The sequence below is a fragment of the Cladophialophora immunda genome (assembly GCF_000835495.1).
Source record: "Cladophialophora immunda strain CBS 83496 unplaced genomic scaffold supercont1.4, whole genome shotgun sequence".
Classification (NCBI taxonomy): domain Eukaryota; kingdom Fungi; phylum Ascomycota; class Eurotiomycetes; order Chaetothyriales; family Herpotrichiellaceae; genus Cladophialophora; species Cladophialophora immunda.
The window spans coordinates 5,280,264-5,299,972 of NW_015622544.1; the positions used below are offsets into that span (position 1 = coordinate 5,280,264).

The 19,709-nt window shown below is 53.4% G+C and overlaps 6 protein-coding genes across 7 annotated transcripts; 1 reads left to right on the top strand and 5 right to left on the bottom strand.

Annotated features, from left to right (window-relative positions):
- Positions 1–129: 129 nt before the first annotated feature.
- Positions 130–3,516, bottom strand: PV07_08147 (uncharacterized protein). Its single transcript, XM_016395284.1, has 6 exons — positions 3,331–3,516; positions 2,636–3,279; positions 2,050–2,568; positions 1,734–1,999; positions 1,238–1,687; positions 130–1,164 (listed from the first exon to the last, which is right to left on the bottom strand). The coding sequence occupies exons 2-6, from the start codon at positions 3,008–3,010 to the stop codon at positions 1,008–1,010; spliced, it is 1,767 nt and encodes a 588-aa protein (XP_016248703.1). The 5' UTR covers positions 3,011–3,279; positions 3,331–3,516; the 3' UTR covers positions 130–1,007.
- On the bottom strand, positions 3,495–6,850 carry PV07_08148 (uncharacterized protein). Its single transcript, XM_016395285.1, has one exon. The coding sequence runs from the start codon at positions 6,549–6,551 to the stop codon at positions 3,930–3,932; it is 2,622 nt and encodes an 873-aa protein (XP_016248704.1). The 5' UTR covers positions 6,552–6,850; the 3' UTR covers positions 3,495–3,929.
- Positions 6,851–7,410: 560 nt separating this feature from the next.
- On the bottom strand, positions 7,411–9,078 carry PV07_08149 (ATPase get3). Its single transcript, XM_016395286.1, has 3 exons — positions 8,370–9,078; positions 7,730–8,319; positions 7,411–7,672 (listed from the first exon to the last, which is right to left on the bottom strand). Exons 1-3 carry the CDS (start codon positions 8,760–8,762, stop codon positions 7,630–7,632), a joined length of 1,026 nt encoding a protein of 341 aa, XP_016248705.1. The 5' UTR covers positions 8,763–9,078; the 3' UTR covers positions 7,411–7,629.
- A 212-nt stretch (positions 9,079–9,290) lies between these two features.
- Positions 9,291–14,643, bottom strand: PV07_08150. Of its 2 annotated transcripts, XM_016395288.1 has the most exons (6): positions 13,038–14,643; positions 12,875–12,980; positions 12,677–12,820; positions 12,121–12,631; positions 11,679–11,781; positions 9,291–11,625 (listed from the first exon to the last, which is right to left on the bottom strand). In XM_016395288.1, the coding sequence occupies exons 1-6, from the start codon at positions 13,626–13,628 to the stop codon at positions 9,694–9,696; spliced, it is 3,387 nt and encodes a 1,128-aa protein (XP_016248707.1). In that variant the 5' UTR covers positions 13,629–14,643; the 3' UTR covers positions 9,291–9,693. The 2 variants fall into 2 exon arrangements, with proteins under 2 accessions (XP_016248707.1, XP_016248706.1); XM_016395287.1 differs by having other exon boundaries at positions 12,121–12,820.
- PV07_08151 (uncharacterized protein) lies at positions 14,064–17,520 on the top strand. Its single transcript, XM_016395289.1, has 3 exons — positions 14,064–15,044; positions 15,101–15,308; positions 15,363–17,520. The coding sequence occupies exons 1-3, from the start codon at positions 15,005–15,007 to the stop codon at positions 17,245–17,247; spliced, it is 2,133 nt and encodes a 710-aa protein (XP_016248708.1). The 5' UTR covers positions 14,064–15,004; the 3' UTR covers positions 17,248–17,520.
- On the bottom strand, positions 17,307–19,607 carry PV07_08152 (uncharacterized protein). Its single transcript, XM_016395290.1, has one exon. It carries the CDS (start codon positions 19,513–19,515, stop codon positions 17,659–17,661), a length of 1,857 nt encoding a protein of 618 aa, XP_016248709.1. The 5' UTR covers positions 19,516–19,607; the 3' UTR covers positions 17,307–17,658.
- Positions 19,608–19,709: the final 102 nt, after the last annotated feature.

Genomic DNA, 19,709 nt, shown 5'->3' on the forward strand with positions numbered 1-19,709 from the left:
TCTATCTCTGCCTCCCCCTTTTCGACTATCTATCCATCCATCCTCCCCTCCAATTCACCCTTCTGGGACCTCTCGCCGTATGATCCCAGAAATCCGGAAAAGGAAATGAAAACGAGGGAAATGCAAGCGGTGCTCACAAAAGAGCTTTCTTGATGATCAATAATATTATCAACTAGGTTCAACAATGCACTCTAGACAAGGACGTATATTGGTGCACTTCGTCGACTAGAAATGTTGCTCTCTCTCTCTCTCTCTTTTTTAGACCCAAAGACAGACCAACGCTCAATAATCATAGCTAACATGGCAAGCAAGTGATTCGCAGACAGATGGGGTATTTTCTATCAACGACAAAATCGAAGTGACCCAGTGGATCATGCATAGCCATCAACGATAGATGGAGCCCCGACTCACCCCTGCAGCTGGTGGGATTTGAAATTCCAGCAATGTTGAGCGCGTCCACCATCAATCGTGTGGAAAGGGCCCAGGATTGGGCTGCAACTACCCCGTACAACGCCGCTCAATCCGAAGCGTTGAGCTGCCGGCGAATTCTCTCGTTCTCTCTTTCTGCCACAAGAATCGCCGAGTCGCCGAACGCCATTTCCGCCACTCGCGCAGAGACCACTTCTTCAACCTCGATGGACCGGCCTGTCAGTCCCCGGCATTTGTGACTTCCGGGCATAACAGAGTTTCTAGTTCTGGCCGAAGGGCCTGAATTCTGGGATTCTGTTGCGCAAGGCTGACAATCGTCGTATGCTGACGTCACCTGCCTGGCCGAGCCACTCCGCCGCGAACTGCTCAGATGTCGCGCATTCATCGGAGACACGCCAAATTCTTATCGCCAGGAAAAATTCAACGGGTGGTCAGCAAGCACTGGAGGAAGTATTCGTATCGCCGGGTCGCCAGGTTCGCATGGAGCGTGGCGGCAGTTGGGCCTTGAGCCATACCGTCTTCCTTGCGGTGTTGACGAGCAGATCGCCTCTTGTCTGTATACGCAGTCTAGGCCGGCCCTATCCAGCAGCATAGGTACTCTTGTTCCGCAGCGCCTCGCCATATTTCCAAAGTAGAACTGGTGCTGGAAGACCAAGGCCGATGGCAATAAACGCAAGCAGAGAATTTCCCCAATCCAGTCCCAGGGCCTGGTACATGTATGGAGCAAACAGGGGACTGTTATTGGAGCACATAATAGTTAGTTTCCACGTCCAAACCAATGCCACAAGGTGAATAAGGAATCGCTTACAATCCAAAACCTGCCAGACTCCTCAGCACCACGGCCGAAGCGACAGCTGAGGCCGCAAAACGTGAGTATGCATCCACAATGTAGGTCTGCGTGCACTGAAAGCCCATGATCGTGCCTGCAGCAAAGATTGCGGCTCCAATATTAGGAACAATCCAGTGCACACTTGCCCTTGCCCCCCATCCATAGATGAAAAGACCGATCGGCACGAGGACGGCTCCCGGGAGCATAAGAGGGACACGGAACTCGGGTCTTCCAATGTCGTTGTTTCGTGCTTTGAGTCTGCGATAGATACGGTCGTTGATCGGAGCGCAGATCTGTGTGCCCAAGAAGAACCCAATCCCTAGAGAGATGTAGTTCAGGCCGCCAACGCCGACCGTTTCGTGGTAAATGTCCTCCCAGACTTGGGGGAAAGTGGATAGGACAAGGTACATAAGACCGTAGAGGTACGCCCTTGAACTTGTTAGTGGCTGCCAGGACTCGCCGGGATAGTACCTACATATACATGGCCAGAGCCTGAATAATAGGCTGAGTCCCTAGAAGACGAAATGGGCGGACAAGGCTCGTGCGGATGACTTTCCCCAGTGTTCTCTCGGGACGATCCCACTCAGTATGGTAGTTTGGATCGCCCGTCTCTTTCCGGAGTCTCTTTGCTTTGTCATTCAATAACTTGGGCGCGTAGGTTTCTCGCAGATAGATCAAGCCAAGAACTTGAATACCGGCATCCACAATCGAAGTCGCCCAGAAGCACCATCTCCAAGTGGTCTGTTGAACATCAGCAGGTGCAACGTCATTTCGGTCCAGGTCTACCCTACCTTTAAGGCGATAAATCCACCGGCGACTGGTCCAACCGCGGGGCCTAGAAGTGGTGCGAGAGAGTAGATACTGATAGACTTGCCACGTTCTTCCGCACGCCAGCAGTCGCTCAGTACTCCACCGCCCAAGGCCAGGGGGGCACTACCGCCCAGACCACTCAGAAACCGAAATGCGATGAGTTGGCCTCGAGTTTGCGCAAAGCCGCACCCAATATTCCAGGCGAGAAAGAATAAATTCGAAAGTTGTAAAACGATAACTCGGCCGTACATTTCAGATAAAGGGCCCAAAAACAATGGTCCGATGGCGTATGCGAGGACGAAAATCGAAAGGGTCAATGACTTCTCGATATCCTGGCTAATGCCTAGGTCTTCGCCGATCTTGTCAAGAGCCGGTGCCACCATGGACGATGACACGGGTGAAATGAATGTAAACGATGATACGATGAGAGTTGCCGCCCATTTCTTCCGGTATGTCCAGTTCTTGGGGTTTTCCGGGTCATCGGACCCCTCCCAGGTAACCTGTCGAAATCACATTTAGCACTTGCTATGGTTAGAGGTTGAGAAGACAGAAAACCGACACACTTACCAGATGGGGATCCTTCAGTGATCGAGTCGACTTCTCCGATTTCAGTTCTGGCAGATTGACTCCTGCTTCGACATCGCGACTGTTCACCACACCAAACCTCACTTCCTCCGTCGACTCTCCAGCAGTGCTGCTTTCGGATATGGCATCCTCCTCAATTATGGGACCCTCGTCACCATCGCGCTGACCGAAATAATCCTCATCCGGCGTCGCAGCGACGTGATAATGATGGGCACCATGGTCATCCATGAATTGAGGCGAAAACAGTTGGTGAGAATCATCCTCGGGAGTCGATCGAGCCCGTCTTAAAGAAGCACGCGAGGATCGTCTGGACCGATGTTCGGGCGCTGTCCGTGTCTTGTTTAGGCTCGCAGCCATGGCCGGGTCGTCTGCGCTCGTTATCGTCCTGCAGAAAAGCCAGAAACTAAAACGGGATCGCGGCACGGGGTGGACATGTAGAATGAGGGGGTGGAAAGAAGCCGAGGACTTTTGAATCCTTTTATCCCATCTCGTTCGCCCACAGGGAAGCGGCCTGGAGAAAAGAAGCGGATTTTATGCATAATGACCGGTCGATGTGCGCATAGCCGGCCATTGAGAGGACGAAACATTGCGCAAGCCCTGCCCAGTGTGAAAAGAAACAAAAGAACCTGGGAGAAAGTGTCAGTTGCCGCCACTCCGGTCGAAGGATTGCATCGAACCTTGCACGGAACTCGGCACAGTGAACAATGAGTGCAACGAGCCTATTTCGGCCCGGGGAAAAGGTCCCCAAACGTCACCCACACCGATGCCAGCTGCGCCCGCCAGGCCCGTTAACGGAGAATTAAGCTTCTGATCGGCAGGATCGTGCAGAGTCTTGATTTGACCTGTCTCGAAAACGATGAAAAGAGATGATTAACGGCGCAGTTGGTGGGATAAAGTGGCCGAACTCAAAGGTCATTTGCAAAACCCACCGATCACATGACCAAGCCTTGCACGTGATCCCCATGGCCGCCTCAATTCTTCAACAGCCACCATGAGAGCCATAGCAATGATTCGATTGATGCGAAATACAGTACGAGACCTGCGTACCTGTGAGGGCTCCGGTCCCCAGCAGCGTGGACGACGAACGCCATCGACTGTGCCTGGTACGTGCCTCGAATAATCCACCGCGCGTCAGCACACAAAACCCAAGCCTAATCGGAAAACCAGCCTTCCTCCTCTGACCGTTTCCGGTCCCTCAATCCTGAATCGGGACGAAGAGCTTTAGGGACTGCGTCTCGTTCTGGCTCAGAGCCGGCCGTGCAGCTTCCTCCTCGCCTCAGCCTTGCTCGTGCCTTTCCTCATCCGGCATTTCTTCGTGCCCGCCCAGATCCTCACCGTGCATCTGCATATCAGAAAGCGTGTCCAACCCCGTTCCCATACTCAACTGCATATCCAGATCCATTGAAAAGTCTTCTTGGACCCCCATTTCGTACCCCATGTCTTGCCACCAGTCAGCCGCAGTGTTAGGCACGGTGGCCGAGAGGGAGACTGGTGTAGGACCAAATAAGGGCAAGGAATCAAGACCATCATCGAGGTTGGGACTCGACGGTGATAGAGGCAATGTCGTCGGTACCGATGTTCCCGCTGGCTGAAGCGGTGCTTGGTGTTGCGCGGGCATCTGAAAGGATGACTGACGAGATGGTCGTCGTCGTCGTTGCGAAGAAGAACTTGTCCCCTGCCTGGTTGGCCCTGCCACTCCCGGTTCTCCAAAAAAGCCAACACCGCCGGCAGGAACATGATCTGGCACTCCCACAACCAGAGCCGCCAAAAACTCGAGCTTCCTGGTCACAAGGACCTGCAAAAATCGATCCAGAACTCTCTCAGCGTAGACAAACCTCTTCAGAACTCGTCTGACATTTTCCCACGCTTCAATGTTCAATCTTTGCAGCACCATCGCGAAATGCACGCTAAACCAACGCTCATTGATGATATCCCCTGGATGCTCGACTGAAGGCGAAGGGATCACGCCTGGCCTTGTGATGTGGTGTGGGGTTTGGACTCGATTTGGGCCGTCAGATTCCTCGACGACAGCGCCAGCGAAGAAGAGGAAAAGAAGGGCGTCTGTTGGAACTGGGTTAGTTGGCCCTCTTCCACTACGGCTCTTCCCCGCGCCTGACGCTTGTATGCGTCTATACTGGCTCATGAGCGCCATGAGCAAGTCCAACCTTGTGCGCAGGTGATGGTATGGTATGTATGCCATGCTTGGAGCATTCATGCCGTACCGCATGACAAACTGAAACATGTAGCTGGTGGCAAGCACAATGCTAGCGTGGAAAACACGGAGCATCTGTGCCAACAGCGACTGTTCATGGTCCTCCGACTCGAGAAGGTCCATATACATGTGGGTCGAGAGACAGCTCAAGGCGTACTGACGTAGCGACAGCCATGTGTATATCAGGTCGGCTCGGTCCAGGCCACCCTCGTCGGAGATGGTTGGAGAGCCCGACGTGTCTGCAAGTGCGAATGCTAGTTCATTTGCTGCCAACGCTTCGCGATGCCAGTTGATCAATTCCAACAGATTCCGAGTGCCGTCGTTGTCCTCGCCGTGGTCGGCAAGGAGGAATATGGCATTGTCCGTCTCCTCGTATACATGAGAGTCGAAGCTGAACAAATGATCAAGCGGTCGCAAAGATGGCTCTTCTGCCCATGGCTTAGGTGCCCATGACTCAATGTCCATCGACGGACGTCTTGGAACGTGGCTTGCTGTGAGCGAGTCGCAGAGTATCAGAAGATATTTCAGCACCGGGTGCAGCGCTTCGAGACCTCTTTCGAGGCTTTGAAGAAGCCGCATTGAGGCGGCACGGTGGACCTGACAGCTCTCCAGATCGTGGCAGTGGAAACTGAACGTCGTCATTCCATGGATCAGACTCAATGCTTCTTCAGTGCCAATACCTGGCCGGGCGAGCTGAGCCCGGGTTTCCTCGAGACATTTCCCATAATGATGAATGGCCCTGGCCCACAGCATCGGAGTATTGTCTGTCGGAGGAAGATAATTTGTGATGTAGCTGAGGGCGCCCGAGAAAAGGCCGTGCAGCATGGCCGGATTGTTGATGACCATGGTCCGAATCCAGCCATCGGTGAATTGGACTGCTCTGTGCGAAGGATTGAAGTAGATGTGAGCAGGCCAAAAGTTGGACATGTAGCACAGTCGCCAAAACTGCAGGACCGAGTTGAAAAAGGTGTCGGGAGACAACGGTCCGGCTACACTGGGGTCTGAAGCGCCGCTGCTTGGGATCAGGATCACGGGCGACGCGGCTGTGCTGCTAAGGTGTGCTAAAGAGGCGGCATACTCAGCGGGGAGAAGGTTGGAGGTCGACAGGGGGAGAGTTGAGGATCTTGGGGACAAGGCTGGGAATTCATGCGTCACTGACTGGCTTCGGGGTTGGTCTGGCTGGCGTCTCTGCGACTGCCTTTGTTGGTATTGGAGGACTCCTCTAGCCTGCTGCTCTAGGATGTTTTGGATGGATGGAATGGGCTCGGCTGTCGGACTGGGACCGCCTGTCTGGGCCATCGGACTTGCAGGTATTACCGTCGACTCTGATTGAGCCTGGCTTTCCCGCTCCGACGATTTGGGCCGGTTCGACGGCTTTCTCGATCGCCTGGCAATCTGCATGGCATGGCTTCGCACGGCAAACACCTCTTCTCGCTGGCGGGACCTAAGATTTGTGGCGTTCTTGTTCACAAATAGGAACGGTCCGGTATATGCTGGCGGGCGTTGATCTGGCTGGCGGTCATCCTGGTCTTGTTCCGCCATCGCGGCCTTGGGCTGATGAAGATTGGAGCGGCGCGCACTGCACCTCAGACTGCAAGTCGTTGCGTGTGGGTCGTCCCTAGACTCTTCTGCATGGAGTCCAAGATGATGGATTGGTGAGCTTGCCACCCCCCGGGAGTCGTACATTCTGGGAAGGAGGCCGGTTATAAATCCTGTCGCTGGGAGGGATGCATGTGCTTCATCGGGAAGATGCACTTTGATCCATCCAGCATATGAGTGTAAAGTCTGGGATAAACTGCACCTCGGGAAGCACGATACCGAATTGAAGAATTTGGAAGAGCAAAAAATGGTCTGTAAGGCCGTGCAGCATGTAAATGTCGCACTGCGCCCAAGGTACGGCCGAATATGCCACTATGCTTTCCCTTCCAAGAAAGGGACCTTCGTCGAGGCGGCGGGCTTCGCATTTTTTAAGCTGCGAAGAGGCCCAGAGATGCATATTGAGATTACAACTCAGCAGGCCCCCGTACCCCATATCGTGGACCACGAGCGTTGGGACAAGGCTGGTTGGACCATAATCCTGTTCGGGTTTGTAGAACCATTCCAGGATGCGCAGACGGGACGACGGAGCGGGTGATTGGGCACAGGGCGAGCCTTTAGTGCAGCTTCTGTTCTCAGTGGCTCAGCCACCGCAGCCCATTCCCTAAGTCGACAGTCGGAAAGCCCAAGCCGACGAGCAAGCCCTGCCATGCCCTGCCCGACGATAACCTCGAGGCCCCGGACGCGATGAGTAAGGCACATGTGGGCGAATTGGAGCCCGGACTCTCCCTGGCCACGCCTTTTCGCCCGAGCAGAACCGCGGCTTTCGTGATCCAATGGTAGGCCGACTGCTTGCATAACATTTGACAAACGAGGCCTTTGATTGCCCACCGGCATGCAAGGCCAAAGCATGCAGAGTACGTCAGGCGCAATGACCCAGCGAGTAGCCGTCGCAGATCAGAGCTGGGGGGTTTCCGGGCTGCGGCTCCCTATTCGAACAGGCTCGACCGCCCCAAGACATGTCAAATGCATCTGGACCCCTCAGGCGATAAGTCAGAACAGGAATCATCTACCGAGTTGGGCTCGTGTCAAACGGCTGGGCGTGCAATCCATGTTGCCATTCGGTCCGTATCAGAGCGCGGGTGCCTTGGGCTTTTTATTTGGCCCCCAGCGCTGAGGTTGGAATGGGACTTTGTCTCTATCATCACTACCTAACCCGGGCTTGATCTCATGATGGCGGTTGATATGGATGAATCAGCATTTCCGAGAAACTGTGTGCGGCTAGGTCAGTCGTTGGAAATTATGGCATCAAGGTGCGAGAAGCTCACCTCTTCAACTTTTCCACCCCGCGCACCTCATCCGTCAAGAGGGGCATCTTGACAACATTGAACTCGTCATACAGCTCTTCGATCTGGTCTAGGTATTTCTTCTGCATCTTTCTCCTAGCGTTACACTGCTTACATTCATTGTCTTTCTCCGGGAACAGCAATTGATTGACGACGATGCAATGGGTATCGATGTGGTAGTTTGCCAGCTCTTGAATCATTCTCTCCGTCTCGTACAGTGAGAGGAACTCGGCGATGCAGACGCAGACGAAGGTAGTCATGTCGGGATTCTTGAATTGGCCGTTGACTTCGGCAATCGTCTCTCGAAGGGACTCAAGCTTCTGCGTCAGTTCCTCCAGTGTTGCCCCTCCCGGAAGACCTCCTCTTGCTCCGATGACGGATTGCAGCATGGGACCGAACTGGGCAGAGAGCTGAGAGATCTTCGCGAGGGCCTTCTCCAGGACCGTGGGGAACTGCAAGAAACGCAGAGTGTGGCCGGTGGGAGCAGTGTCGAAGATGATGACTTCGTAGGATAGAGATTTGACCTGCTTGAGCACTTCGGCAAAGGACATGGCCTCGTCAACGCCAGGAATCTGTCTAGATTAGCGCCTAACTTTGCAACAGAATGAAAAAGAGACTGTACGCTGAAAGCCAGATCTTGCATCATATTGCCCATTCCACCCAGTCCTGCCATGGCGTCTTGAGCCTCATCCCCGGCGCCGCTGATAAGGTCATTGATGGAACCATTGGGGTCAATCTCCATGGCGCTGAGGTTTGTGAAGCCCTCGACCAGTCTTGCATCCTTGCCAAACTTCTGGCTGAAGGCGTCACTCAGGTTGTGAGCGGGGTCAGTGGATATCAAGAGCACCGATTTCCTGGCTTTGGCCATTTGGATCGCCAGCGAACACGAGGTTGTTGTCTTGCCCACACCACCCTTTCCACCCACGAAAATCCATCGTAGCGACTTCTGGTCGATGAGGTTTTGGAGGCTGGGATCGAGGACGTCGTCGTCGGCGCTCACGATCGCAGTCGACATCTTTCGGCGCGCGAGTTCGATTTGTTCACGTTCTCTAGCTTGTTGCGATCCTCCTCTTTCGATCCTAGGGTATGGCCACTGCCTCGCGCAGAAGATCACGTTGCTGTTCTCGAATGTTCCTCGAGAGACTTTGAATGCACGGAGTGATAGCACGGCGGGTTCGAAACGTACTATGTATGCGGCTTTCGGAATCTATGTGAAGGAAGAAGGTATTCTATTGTCTATAGGCAAGAAAAGGACAGCAATCCAGGAAAACGCAGACCTAATGGTGACAGGGTGACCCAGGCAGGTGGAGATGGTGGCCAGAAAATCGCAGGCTGCAAGTCGCAGGTGCAACAGTTGAGTCCCACGTCATTAATTCCCGTCAAAAATAAATAGCACAGTCTGACGAAGAATGGTATCGGCGATGTTGCCGAGATGGCATCCAACCTGTGTCAGACTGGGCCTTTTTTTCTTCTCTTTCCTCCCGATGCCTACTGTCTGGCGATTCAGCCTTGCGCCTTCACTGCCGATTGCCGATGTTTCCTGTCGCAAGTCTGTGATGGCATTGAAGGGAGAAAGAATAGCTATTTGAATACATGTCATTGAAAGCAGCTTTGCATCGTTCTCTGCCAGCCCCTACCCCCATTCGAGCCATGGATTTGGCCAATGTGTGACTCCAGCTTAAATGCTATCTGTTGGCGAGAAGCGGTAGATTGCGCCCTTGTGACATGAGAGAAGCCATCTCTATCCGACCATGACAGTAGTGTCATCTACATACGTGCCTGCCTGCCTGCCTCCGAGAATCGGACTCGCTTTTGGAAAGGAGAAATGATGGAATAAATAAGGTTGGTTGTCGGACTCGCTCAGTGAAAAACTCATAAGCGCATAAGATGATAGTAGTGTACAGTGGAAAGTGGTATGAGATGAGGTGCAGCAAAATGCAACTGCGTTAGTGTTCGTCTTCGTCGCCGTGACGATATGTGCAAGCATCGCCCTTGAGACATTTGCCTTGCTCCCAGAACGAGCAGGTTTGAGTCTTGTAGAGGTATGGTTTGGAGTCGGCCTTCTTCTTCTTGGTTCCGCCTTTTCTGCCATATTCATTGTCATTATCATTGGAGTCGCTTCGGCCGTGTTTGCGTGAGGTGTCGTCGAAGTCAGCGACGTAGGAGTTAGGGTTGCCGCCCATGCCCGGAGGGAGCGCACTGGCAGATGTAGCCGTTTGAGCACCTTGTTGCATCGAAGCCCAGAGTGCGCCTAGATTTGGTCCCAGAGCCGCAGCCTGGCTAACGGCTGGGTACTGAGGCTGTTGGCTTTGACCTTGCGATTGGTTGCCAAGGACTGTCTGAAGGATCGCTTGCAGGTTCACATTTGCACCCGGCGCAGCTTGCGGGGCAGTGTTCGGCTGATTCGGCTGATTCGGCCGACCCAACATGCTGAGAGCACGTTGAAGCTCTGGAGGAATGGCTCCTGATTGTGGTTGAGATATCTGTGGGGCGGACATGGCTTGAATCTGTGCCGCAAGATCTGTGGCGGGTTGCGTTCGGACTTGTCGTGCCAGATACTCCTTCTCCCGTCGACGAGTCTTTTCCTCGGGTTCTCCGAAAGGAGTTTCGGGTTCGGCAGGCTCAAAATCTCCTTCGTCCTCGTTGGTTTCATCGGGCTCCTTTGGTGTCGGCGGACGATCGGCCTTGGAAGTGTAGAGTGCCATGAGTGTGTCTTGCTCGAATTTATTCTGCGCTTCATTGCTAGGGCTGGCAGGTTTCATAGACCCGCCGAACTTGAGTGAATTGATTTTGTGTGGTGAGTCGTCCCCAAGAGAAGCATCTTCAAGGTAACTAAAGTCCACCTCGGATGGTGGCGTATATGGCTCCAATTCTTCGAAAGAATCCTCATCTTCTTCGTCGTCGAGATCGTCCATATTCTCCTTATGTTTGAGCGCTTCGCCTTCACGACCTGTGTCTCGAGCGTCGCGTTTCAGACGGTCGCCCTGGTCAAGCTCTTCATCGGGATCATGGGTGAAGAGGCGAGTCTCGACGAGCTCTGCATCTGCCTTCCAGGTGACACGAAGTTTCCGACGAGCTTCCTTCCGCAGTCGCTTGGTCTTCTGTTCTTCCGTCTCGTTCAAGATCTCGTCTTCCTTCTTTGCCTCTTTCTCAGGCTTTTTCTCCATGTCAGCCAGCAAGCCCATGAAGGATGACGCGGTCGCCGCCTTTGTGACAGGACCGGAGCCGCCATTTCGTGGCGGTGATTCTTTGCCCGTGTTTGGTTTCTTCACGGGCTGAGCCGGAGCCAGAGAAGGGGATGCCGTTGAGGCAGCCTTCTCTTTAGCAGCCGCAGCGGCTCGTTCTGCGTTTGAGGTGCCTGGCTTCTTGGGAACCGATGCCAAAGCCGCGAAGATTGAGGTTTTTGGAGGAGCAGCTACGGCCACTTTTGCTTTCGTGGTTGGATTGGCTGTCGTTCCTGCTGGGGCAGTAGTCGCCTTCTCTCCAACCTTCGCCGCATGTGCGGCTTCCAACGCCTTTCTACGTTCGGCGTTCTGAAGGGCTAAGGGTTTTGAGGACTGAGGAATCAATTTTGCGACCTTTTTCAGAACCGGCTGAGCAGACACATCGCCTTCTCGGAGACGCTTGACCCCTGTCGCGCCCTCTTTTCGAGTCCCATCTGCTGGGCTTCCAACAGACCTAGGTGATGCCGGCTTGTCAGCCTTCTTGTCGTGAGTGTTGGAAGTCTTCTTCGCCGTCGCCGCTAGGGCATTATCAAGAATAGTCTGTGCCAACGTCTTGACTTCACTTGTGGCTTTCTTTGTCAGACGCTGGAGGATCTTTGACAGCTTCGTCTTTTCTAGCATTTCCGTATCAAGCGTGCCAAATTTGACGACAAACTAGTGCAAGAGAGTTAGCAGGGTGCCGTGCAAAGGTGGAGGATCCCTCTTACCTTGAGGATCGAGCTGACAAGAGCACTATCGTAATCCGCTGCGTTGAATCTGTCGAGCATGAACGAGTACAAGGCTGACATTGTGAACTGATTTTCACCTAGTCTAAAGGGAATATTAGTCAATGTTATTGGGTGTGATCGAAGGACAAGTATGCCATGCCATCCCAAGGCCGTACGAAATAGATCACGAAACGAGGCGGTTTGTAGACTATCTATGGATGTAGAGCTATGGATACAACCATTATGCAAGACTGACAAGCACATCCATGCCCTTGTATTCTGGACCCGCGACGACGAGCCCTGGGTGCAATAAAGACAGAAGAGGCCGAGAGCCTTGTGTCTATGGAAGAACGAGTCTGGACCACATAGGGCTATCTCATGGGGGAAGTCACGAGGCAAAATTGAACACTGATAAGGCAGGGTGATGGGGAAGGCAACATACCTATTGACTATGGCCGGATGGCCATACATCAAGGACCTCATCATGACGGTTTCCATAACTTGGCGATATCGTGCAACTTCTTCCTTCAACCTGGGAGCGTCGGCAGCCGAAGGAGAATCAGGAAGCTCTGCCTTTCTCAGACTTTCATTCTTCGTCTTCCAAGCGTCTCTCAAGCCTCGTACGACCTCACCAAAGCCGGCAATGCCACCACGAATCTTTTCGGGGGAAGCCGATCGGTTGCGGGGGGTCCAAACAGCTTGCACTGCATTATAAAGGGCTTTCCCCCGTTCATCGGTTGGCATGGATACGCTCAGCAAGGCGGGAGTCACTTCTGGCTCCTCATCCTCGATCTCCAAGTCGTCGTCAGAATCCGTCTCAGATTCTGAGGAGTGGCCGTCAGGCTTCGCAGATGCATCCTTTCTCGGCCGAACCCTTTTCTTCTTGGGCGCATCTTGGGGTTTCGCAGCTGTCGCCTTCGCATCTTGTTCGGGCTTTGGCTGGATAGAAACCCCTGCCCATGTTAGCTGACGTTGATCGCCTATCTCGATCTCAGTACCTGGGCGTGGTGTTTGTGACGTGGCTGGCGGCATAGGCTGCAGGGGTTGACCACCTTGCAAGGATCTCGGATCCACTGTTGAGGCCGACTTGAAGTACGGAGTCGCCATAAAGGGTTGCTGCGTCTGGAAAGGGTGGTTGTTGTCTGGAAGAACGATATCAGCGAATGATTCATGGAGAATGCAATCCACTTTCTTACTTGTATGCATCATCTGATTCGCGTTCAACAACGAAGGATCCACAAAATGATTCGAAGGCTGATGAGTCGGATCTTGGAAGGCCCCGAAGCGCCTCATGTCAGTGCTCTGTGGCAGCGTTAGTAACTATTGTGCGGTGGCTGGGACCGTGCGCTGCGCTCTTACCTGAACATGTGACAGTTGTGTAGGACGTGGCCCGATGTTGACGAACGTTGACTGTTGCGGCTGTGGTTGTTGCGGTTGTTGATGTTGCTGTCTTGGAGGATAATTCTGTGAAGGAGTGGGGGTTTGTCGTTGTTGCATGCTCAGCTGCTGGGCGCCGAATTGCTGATTGGGGTAGCCCATCTGAGATTGATACGGGTAGCCGCCATCGAACCCCACGGGCGAAGGAGAGGGCCCCGAATAGAACCGGGGATCATAGTTGGGTTGGCTCATCGGGCGAGAGTCGTAGAATGGTTGAGAGTACTGATGGTGGGAGAAAGTCTGCTGGGGGACAGTGTACTGTTGTACATCTGGCGTACCCGATTGCCGGCGTGCGTTGGTATCGTAGTCCTGCGACATTGACAACGAGGGTTGCGCATAGCTGCTGCCAAGGGTGGTGGAATCGAACAGATCAGGGTCGAAAAAGCGAGACAGATCCTCTCCATTGTGCAGACTGTCAGAGCCTGCATAGGCCTGGATGCCATCGAGCAAGCCGTACGATTGACCTTTTGCATGCTGCGCACCGTTGAGTGACGAGTTGGTGGATGGGTCCATGGCGATGAAGATCGACCAGCATGCAGAGACGGGGAAGGCGGTTCACCCGGAGGGTTCAGTCACGTGGTCAAGGTCCTTCAGAGTTTCGTTTCCGACTAGTCACGTGAATAAAAGCCGGTCTGACCAAAAGCCAAATCTGAAAAATACTCGTCAAGGGGCCCAGAAGCGTTCGCTGCGTCGCAGTGGCAGGGAGCAAAGGTTTGGGGCTTATGCCGAGAAAAGGTTGCCGCTCACAGGCCGCAACACGCGCTCAGGTGCATCAACGGCAAGGCGAAGTGCGGCGTCTGCCGGCCTGGCCAAGGCAACTGAGGCTTTGACGGCTTTGAGGGACTTTGTGATGTACTCCGTAGAATCCCAAGCAGCAGTAGAGACCGTAGAATTTAATTTGCCGTTCCCGGGTACACAGCGTGTTAGTGTTATTTTCTGGTTTTCTTTTTTGGCTGTTCAGTCCAGTCTCTCTCAGGCTGGGAAACAAGGTGATTTGTTTTCTGGTGGTCGACGGGTTTTCTGTGTAGGGGCTGCCCTGCCGCCTGCGCCTGTGGCCTTCTGCCTTTTTGCCTGTGCACCTGCAACCACCGCCCCCAAGACAGGAAAAAAAAAGAGCCTTCTTCTTGGATTTGCCCGCACTTCGAACCGTGCAAACAAAGACCAACTTCCCACTCAGATCACTCTTCTCTAGTATGGACCAGTCTGAAGGAAACAAGCACTAATAATGCACCCAATGCACCCGTCCCTGATGAGCGGTACACAAAAGAGGCTCAAGAGGACGTGTTTTGGGCGGATTCAAATCAATATTAGATGATGAGCGAACGCGCCACAGTCACGCCAACGTCAACACAACCCGACTCCAGCCCATGCGGTGATGCCAGATGGAGAACCATTCAAGGCCACTTATTACAGAGCACTGTCCGAGCGTGCCGAGGAACAAGATTACAGAGTGGAAAAGGAGGAAAGGAGGGAAGAGAGGGTTATCGTGGACAAAGTGTTTGGGTGATGAAAGAATGAGGAGGAAGTGAGAGGGAGAGATGGAAGGCCAGTTTAACGTCTGAGATTGAAGCGCCCTGTAATAGTCTCGGCCTAAGCCGTTTTGGGGGTGGCGCCTGGATTCCTCCGTAATGGCCAGTAGCAGCCACTTTTTGGCCCAAGGGCCCCGACCATATGCTTTTGGAGGACTCTTTGGTGCAGGGAATCTCTTTGTGTACAGACCAAACTCACTCCAGTCAAACGTCGACGTGTGTGCCTGCTGTCCCGTCCACGTGTGCTTCTCCATGATGCAACGCTGTCCTTAGACTCGGCCATCGCGAGGTCAAGATGACAGTAGGCTTTCCACAACTCCACCCAAACTTACCATCTGCGGACCTTCATCCTCGACGAACATGGCATCCCGCACCCAGACTCTACGGGACCGTCAGATAGGTGAGCAATCTTCCAGCACGTCTTGTTTAGGTCTTCAAGATTCTCACATATCCAAGCTTCTATCGAACGCATCCTGAGTCTGAACCACGACCCTTCATCTACCTCAAATGGCGATGCCCCGTCCAGTCCGCAAGCGGCTTCGCTTCTCAACGAGGACGGAGAACCTATATGGAAAGTTCTTGTGTTTGACAATCTTGGACGAGACATAATCAGCAGTGTCCTGCGGGTGAATGACCTGCGGAGCAAAGGAGTAACAATACACCTGTTAGTTTGCGAACAAACCTGCCTGGAATGGAGCAACAACTGACCCGTCAACAGAAACATAAATTCTCCTCGCTATCCCATACCAGATGTCCCTGTCTTGTACCTCGTCGAACCTACTACAGTCAATATTCAGCTCATATGCTCCGACCTTGCCCGAGGGCTATACTCTCCAGCCTATGTCAACTTCATCTCCTCGATATCTCGACCGTTACTTGAAGAATTCGCCGCCCAGATAGCCTCCACAAACACAGCAGACTCCGTCGCCCAAGTCTACGACCAATATCTGAATTTCGTTGTGGCCGAACCGGATTTGTTCAGTCTAGCAATGGGAAAAGAGTCCTATTGGACATTTAATAGTGCCACAGCAGAAGCTGAGGTCCAGGATGCAGCCATAGACAGGATCGTGAGCGGGTTGTTCAGCGTCAGTGTGACAATGGGGTCGGTGCCCATTATACGATGCCCTCAAACAGAACTCGCCAAAATGATTGCAACGAAACTGGACCGAAAACTAAGAGACCACGTCCTCAACTCCAAAGATAACTTGTTCTCATCAAAAGGCTCCGCAGCCAACCTATACTCCGCGCCCTCACGACCGGTTCTGATAATCCTAGACCGCAATATCGACCTGGTCCCGATGCTATCTCATTCGTGGACATACCAGTCCTTGGTTCACGATGTCCTAAAGATGCACCTGAATCGAATTACGGTAGATGTTGCCGACGAGGGTGATCCGACCGCAAAACCCCGGGCGTATGACCTTAATGCAAGCGACTTCTTCTGGGCGCGCAATGCAAGCGCTCCCTTCCCTCAAGTCGCCGAAGACATCGACAAAGAACTCACAAAATACAAAACCGATGCGGAAGAGGTGACCAGGAAAACAGGCGTGAACAGCATCGAAGACCTCAACGACAGTTCGGCGTCCGCAGCCCACTTGAAAGCAGCAATAACGCTGTTGCCCGAGTTGCGCGAGCGCAAAGCTACGCTAGATATGCACATGAACATTGCGACCGCACTGCTCAAAGGTATCAAGGACCGCCAACTCGACAACTTCTTCCAGCTGGAAGAGACCGTTACCAAACAAGCCCCCGACCAAATGCTCGCTCTCATTAAATCGGAGGACAAGGGCAACAATCCGTTGGACAAGTTGAGAATATTCATTATCTGGTACCTCAGCGTCGACAAGGAACTCTCGAAATCCGAGCTCTCAGAATTCGAGTCCGCACTTACAGCTGCCGGCGTGGGAGACGCCGTGGTAGCAATAAAACATATCTCCAACGTGCGTCTAGAAATGCGAGGGACCATGATGAGCTCCACAGCACCGTCCCAGCAACAACCGTCCTCCCAAGCGCCATTGTTCGGCGGCCTATCCTCACTGTCCAAAAATTTCACCGAAAAGCTCTCTTCCACGGCCCTCGGAAACACATTTAGCAACGTAAATCTCGAAGCCCTCGTGTCCGGAGTGAAAAATTTCCTACCAGCGAACAGGGACCTCACGGTGACCAAGATTGTTGAGTCAATCATGGATCCTCCTGCCGCGAGTTCCAGCGCGATCGCCATGACGGAAGGTTATCTATATTTCGACCCGAGGAGTGCGCATGCGAGGGGTATTCCCGGGACGGCGAGCGGGTCGAATCCACCGTCGAGAGACGGCAGGGGAGGCCCTGGTGGCCAATCGGGCGGCGCAGGTGTGAATCCCAGCTTTGGCCAAAGGAGACAAGGGTATACGGAAGCAATCGTCTTCACCGTAGGAGGAGGCAGCATGGATGAATACGGCAATCTACAGGAGTGGGTCAAGCGGACGAGTGGGCTGGGGGCCGCCGGTGCTGGAGGAGTAGGCGCCAACGCCCCCAGGACGAGGAGAGTCGTCTATGGCAGCACCGAGTTGGTCAATGGGGAGGACTTTTTGTCCGAGTTGGTGAGACTAGGGAAAGAACTGTGACAGAGAGATAGCGCGTGTACACAGCCCATCATTTGTTTGCGCACATGGTAAACGTGTGAGGAGCGAATTGCTCGACTTGGAACTCCCAAGTGCGAGGTAGAGAGATGCCAATCAAACAGGATCTCAGAAGCCGAAATGGTGGCTGACTAGCTGTCATTCTATCTTCATATGTCGCCCTTGGACATGGCGTCCTCTGACCACAACGGTCAAGTGAACACGAACAGTCCAGGCGACTTACTCTGCCAACCATATCAACATCAGCAGTAACATAACAATGCAACCTTCATGACCATCGCGGCGTAACACAATCCACTCGGAATTTCTTGAGACCAAACGTGCGCAACGCGGCGAAGTGTGCCGTGCTGCGAACGAGGTCTCGAGATCTCGCACCCTCCTTCATCTTCCCCTGTTTTACCTTCTACCTCGGGAGAATCTACCTCCTACTCGCTTCGCCCTCGAGTTTTTGTTCTTGATCTTCAAGCTCCGGAAGTTCATGTGCGCGTAGGCGTTCGGGTTGATTTTGCGCGTCGTCGTTGTGGTTGTCGTCTTCTCGTCTTGGCCCTTGCTGCTAGTCGTCGGTTTCCGCGAGGCTTTCGACTTGAGATTCGTCTTTGCCCGGGTGCCCGTCAACGGCTCATCGGGGTTACTGGCGGGGGATTGTGATTCTAGTCTCGTGGCAGACAATGAGGATTTCGATTTCGATGTCGCCTTCCTCCTGTTGGCGGGTCGCTCAGTTCTGGGTATGTATTCATCTGCCTCGTCTGACGCATCTGGATCATGAAGCGCGTCATCACCTGATTGTTCGTTTTCAGCAGTGAGAGTCTCCTTTTCCGAGGCTTCCAGGTCGACACCAGCATCCTCGAGGGCAAGAGCCAATTCGTCTTCGCTCTCTTGGATCTCGTCGATACCCCGTGCCTCATCCTCATCCTCATCCTCGTCATCAGCGACAAACTTTGGTGCCGCAGCCGGCTTCATTTTCACCGGCCTCATGATGACCCTCCTCGTCGTCCTTTTCTGGCCCTTTTTCTTCCAAACTTTGGGCGCTGGCGCCTCTTCTGTGGCATCCACTGTCAGAATTCCGACTACCCTCTGACTATCGTTGACAAGAACATTGATTTCGTTCGCTTCCATTTCCCTCAAGGCATCAAGGTCATCTTCGTTGTCTTCGTCGTTTCGCTGTTGATCCTCCTGTTTACTTTGCTCCAGATCTGCGATGATTTGACTCAAGGGCTTCGGCGCGCATCTGCCATATCCTAGGCTTCGGCGCGGGCCTGTTCTGGTGGACGTCGGGCTGGACTTACCGGCAGAAGCTCCGGACGCAGCGAACAGTCTCTCTTTGAATGAGAACGAACGCTTTAGATAAGGAGGGGTGGAGTCGTTCCCATTCGCGGCCGCATGTCCTCCATTACCCGTCTCAGTGTCTTTTGCAGGAGAAACCTTGAGGACAAAATCACGAAGCGGAGTCTTGCTCTGGATTGGAGGATTGGTATCATCATCGCCACTGATCATGGTCGCAAATCTGACAGCACTGGGGGTTGCGAAGAAATGATCAAGCATGAATTTCTTGCCTTCGCTTATCGGGGTTTTGGAATGTAGGCGCTGAGCAGCTGAGAGTCTTGTTGAAGGCGTAGTGGCCTGAAGACCAAGATGGCCATTATCGCGGGCTTTCCTGGGTTTCTGGCTTGGGGTTTGAGCCGCTGGTAACTGTCGCGATCCGTCCTCGCCAGGACCATCAAAGAGCGCGTCGATCTTCCTCTTTCTGCTCCCGGGTGTGCTCTCGACGCTTTTCTTTGATCCCGAATTAGGAAGCAGATCGAATATGCCCAGCACAGTTCCATCTCGTCGCGGAGTTGGCCCAATGGCCTTCGGTATGACTTTTGGTGATATGGATAAAGGTGGGTCGTAAGGATCGATGTCGTTGGGATGCCATAATGACCTCGAAGGAGAAAAGCTCTTTCGGCCTCGATGAGGAGTCAGACTGATCGCACTGTCTGATCGTCCGTGCCTTCGAGTATTCTGATGTAGGCGTGGTGTGTTCAATGCATCAATGCCGCGTTTCCCCGCAAGCACATCGCGTACTCGGTTATACTCTTTGTACCTCGCCGCAATAACTGCGTCGGCTTTTATGTCACCCTTGCCAGGCTTGCGACCGCCATTCCTCGCAGCAAAGGTTCGTTCGTATTCTTTAAGGTCGACACGAAGTGCGTCTGCTTGAGACTGCAGAGATGCTCGTTTGGGTGTGTCAAGCAAAGGAGTCGATGTGTCCATAATAGCTCCAAAGATTCTTCGTAGGGTCAGCGCCGTGCCATTCTGTCAGTCGTGGAGAGCCTACTCGACAGGAATGCGGAGTGCGATAGATGATAATACGAGTTGCTCGCGACGACACGCTCGAGGCGCGCCGCCATTTACGCGCTCCCACGAGGACCACAAATGAGAAAATGGGCAAGTTTGCCGATATTTTC

Coding starts and splice junctions, on each gene's coding strand:
- PV07_08147 (XM_016395284.1), bottom strand. CDS start 3,010: ATGGCTGCGAGCCTAAACAAGACACGGACAGCGCCCGAACATCGGTCC. Junction 2,569..2,635: donor CACTGAAGGATCCCCATCTG/GTAAGTGTGTCG, acceptor TGATTTCGACAG/GTTACCTGGGAGGGGTCCGA. Junction 1,165..1,237: donor AGTCTGGCAGGTTTTGGATT/GTAAGCGATTCC, acceptor CTCCAATAACAG/TCCCCTGTTTGCTCCATACA.
- PV07_08148 (XM_016395285.1), bottom strand. CDS start 6,551: ATGTACGACTCCCGGGGGGTGGCAAGCTCACCAATCCATCATCTTGGA.
- PV07_08149 (XM_016395286.1), bottom strand. CDS start 8,762: ATGTCGACTGCGATCGTGAGCGCCGACGACGACGTCCTCGATCCCAGC. Junction 8,320..8,369: donor TGCAAGATCTGGCTTTCAGC/GTACAGTCTCTT, acceptor TAATCTAGACAG/ATTCCTGGCGTTGACGAGGC. Junction 7,673..7,729: donor GGGGTGGAAAAGTTGAAGAG/GTGAGCTTCTCG, acceptor AGCCGCACACAG/TTTCTCGGAAATGCTGATTC.
- PV07_08150 (XM_016395287.1), bottom strand. CDS start 13,628: ATGGACCCATCCACCAACTCGTCACTCAACGGTGCGCAGCATGCAAAA. Junction 12,981..13,037: donor CACAACTGTCACATGTTCAG/GTAAGAGCGCAG, acceptor ACGCTGCCACAG/AGCACTGACATGAGGCGCTT. Junction 11,782..12,120: donor CATCCGGCCATAGTCAATAG/GTATGTTGCCTT, acceptor TATTCCCTTTAG/ACTAGGTGAAAATCAGTTCA.
- PV07_08151 (XM_016395289.1), top strand. CDS start 15,005: ATGGCATCCCGCACCCAGACTCTACGGGACCGTCAGATAG. Junction 15,045..15,100: donor TCTACGGGACCGTCAGATAG/GTGAGCAATCTT, acceptor CACATATCCAAG/CTTCTATCGAACGCATCCTG. Junction 15,309..15,362: donor AAAGGAGTAACAATACACCT/GTTAGTTTGCGA, acceptor ACCCGTCAACAG/AAACATAAATTCTCCTCGCT.
- PV07_08152 (XM_016395290.1), bottom strand. CDS start 19,515: ATGGACACATCGACTCCTTTGCTTGACACACCCAAACGAGCATCTCTG.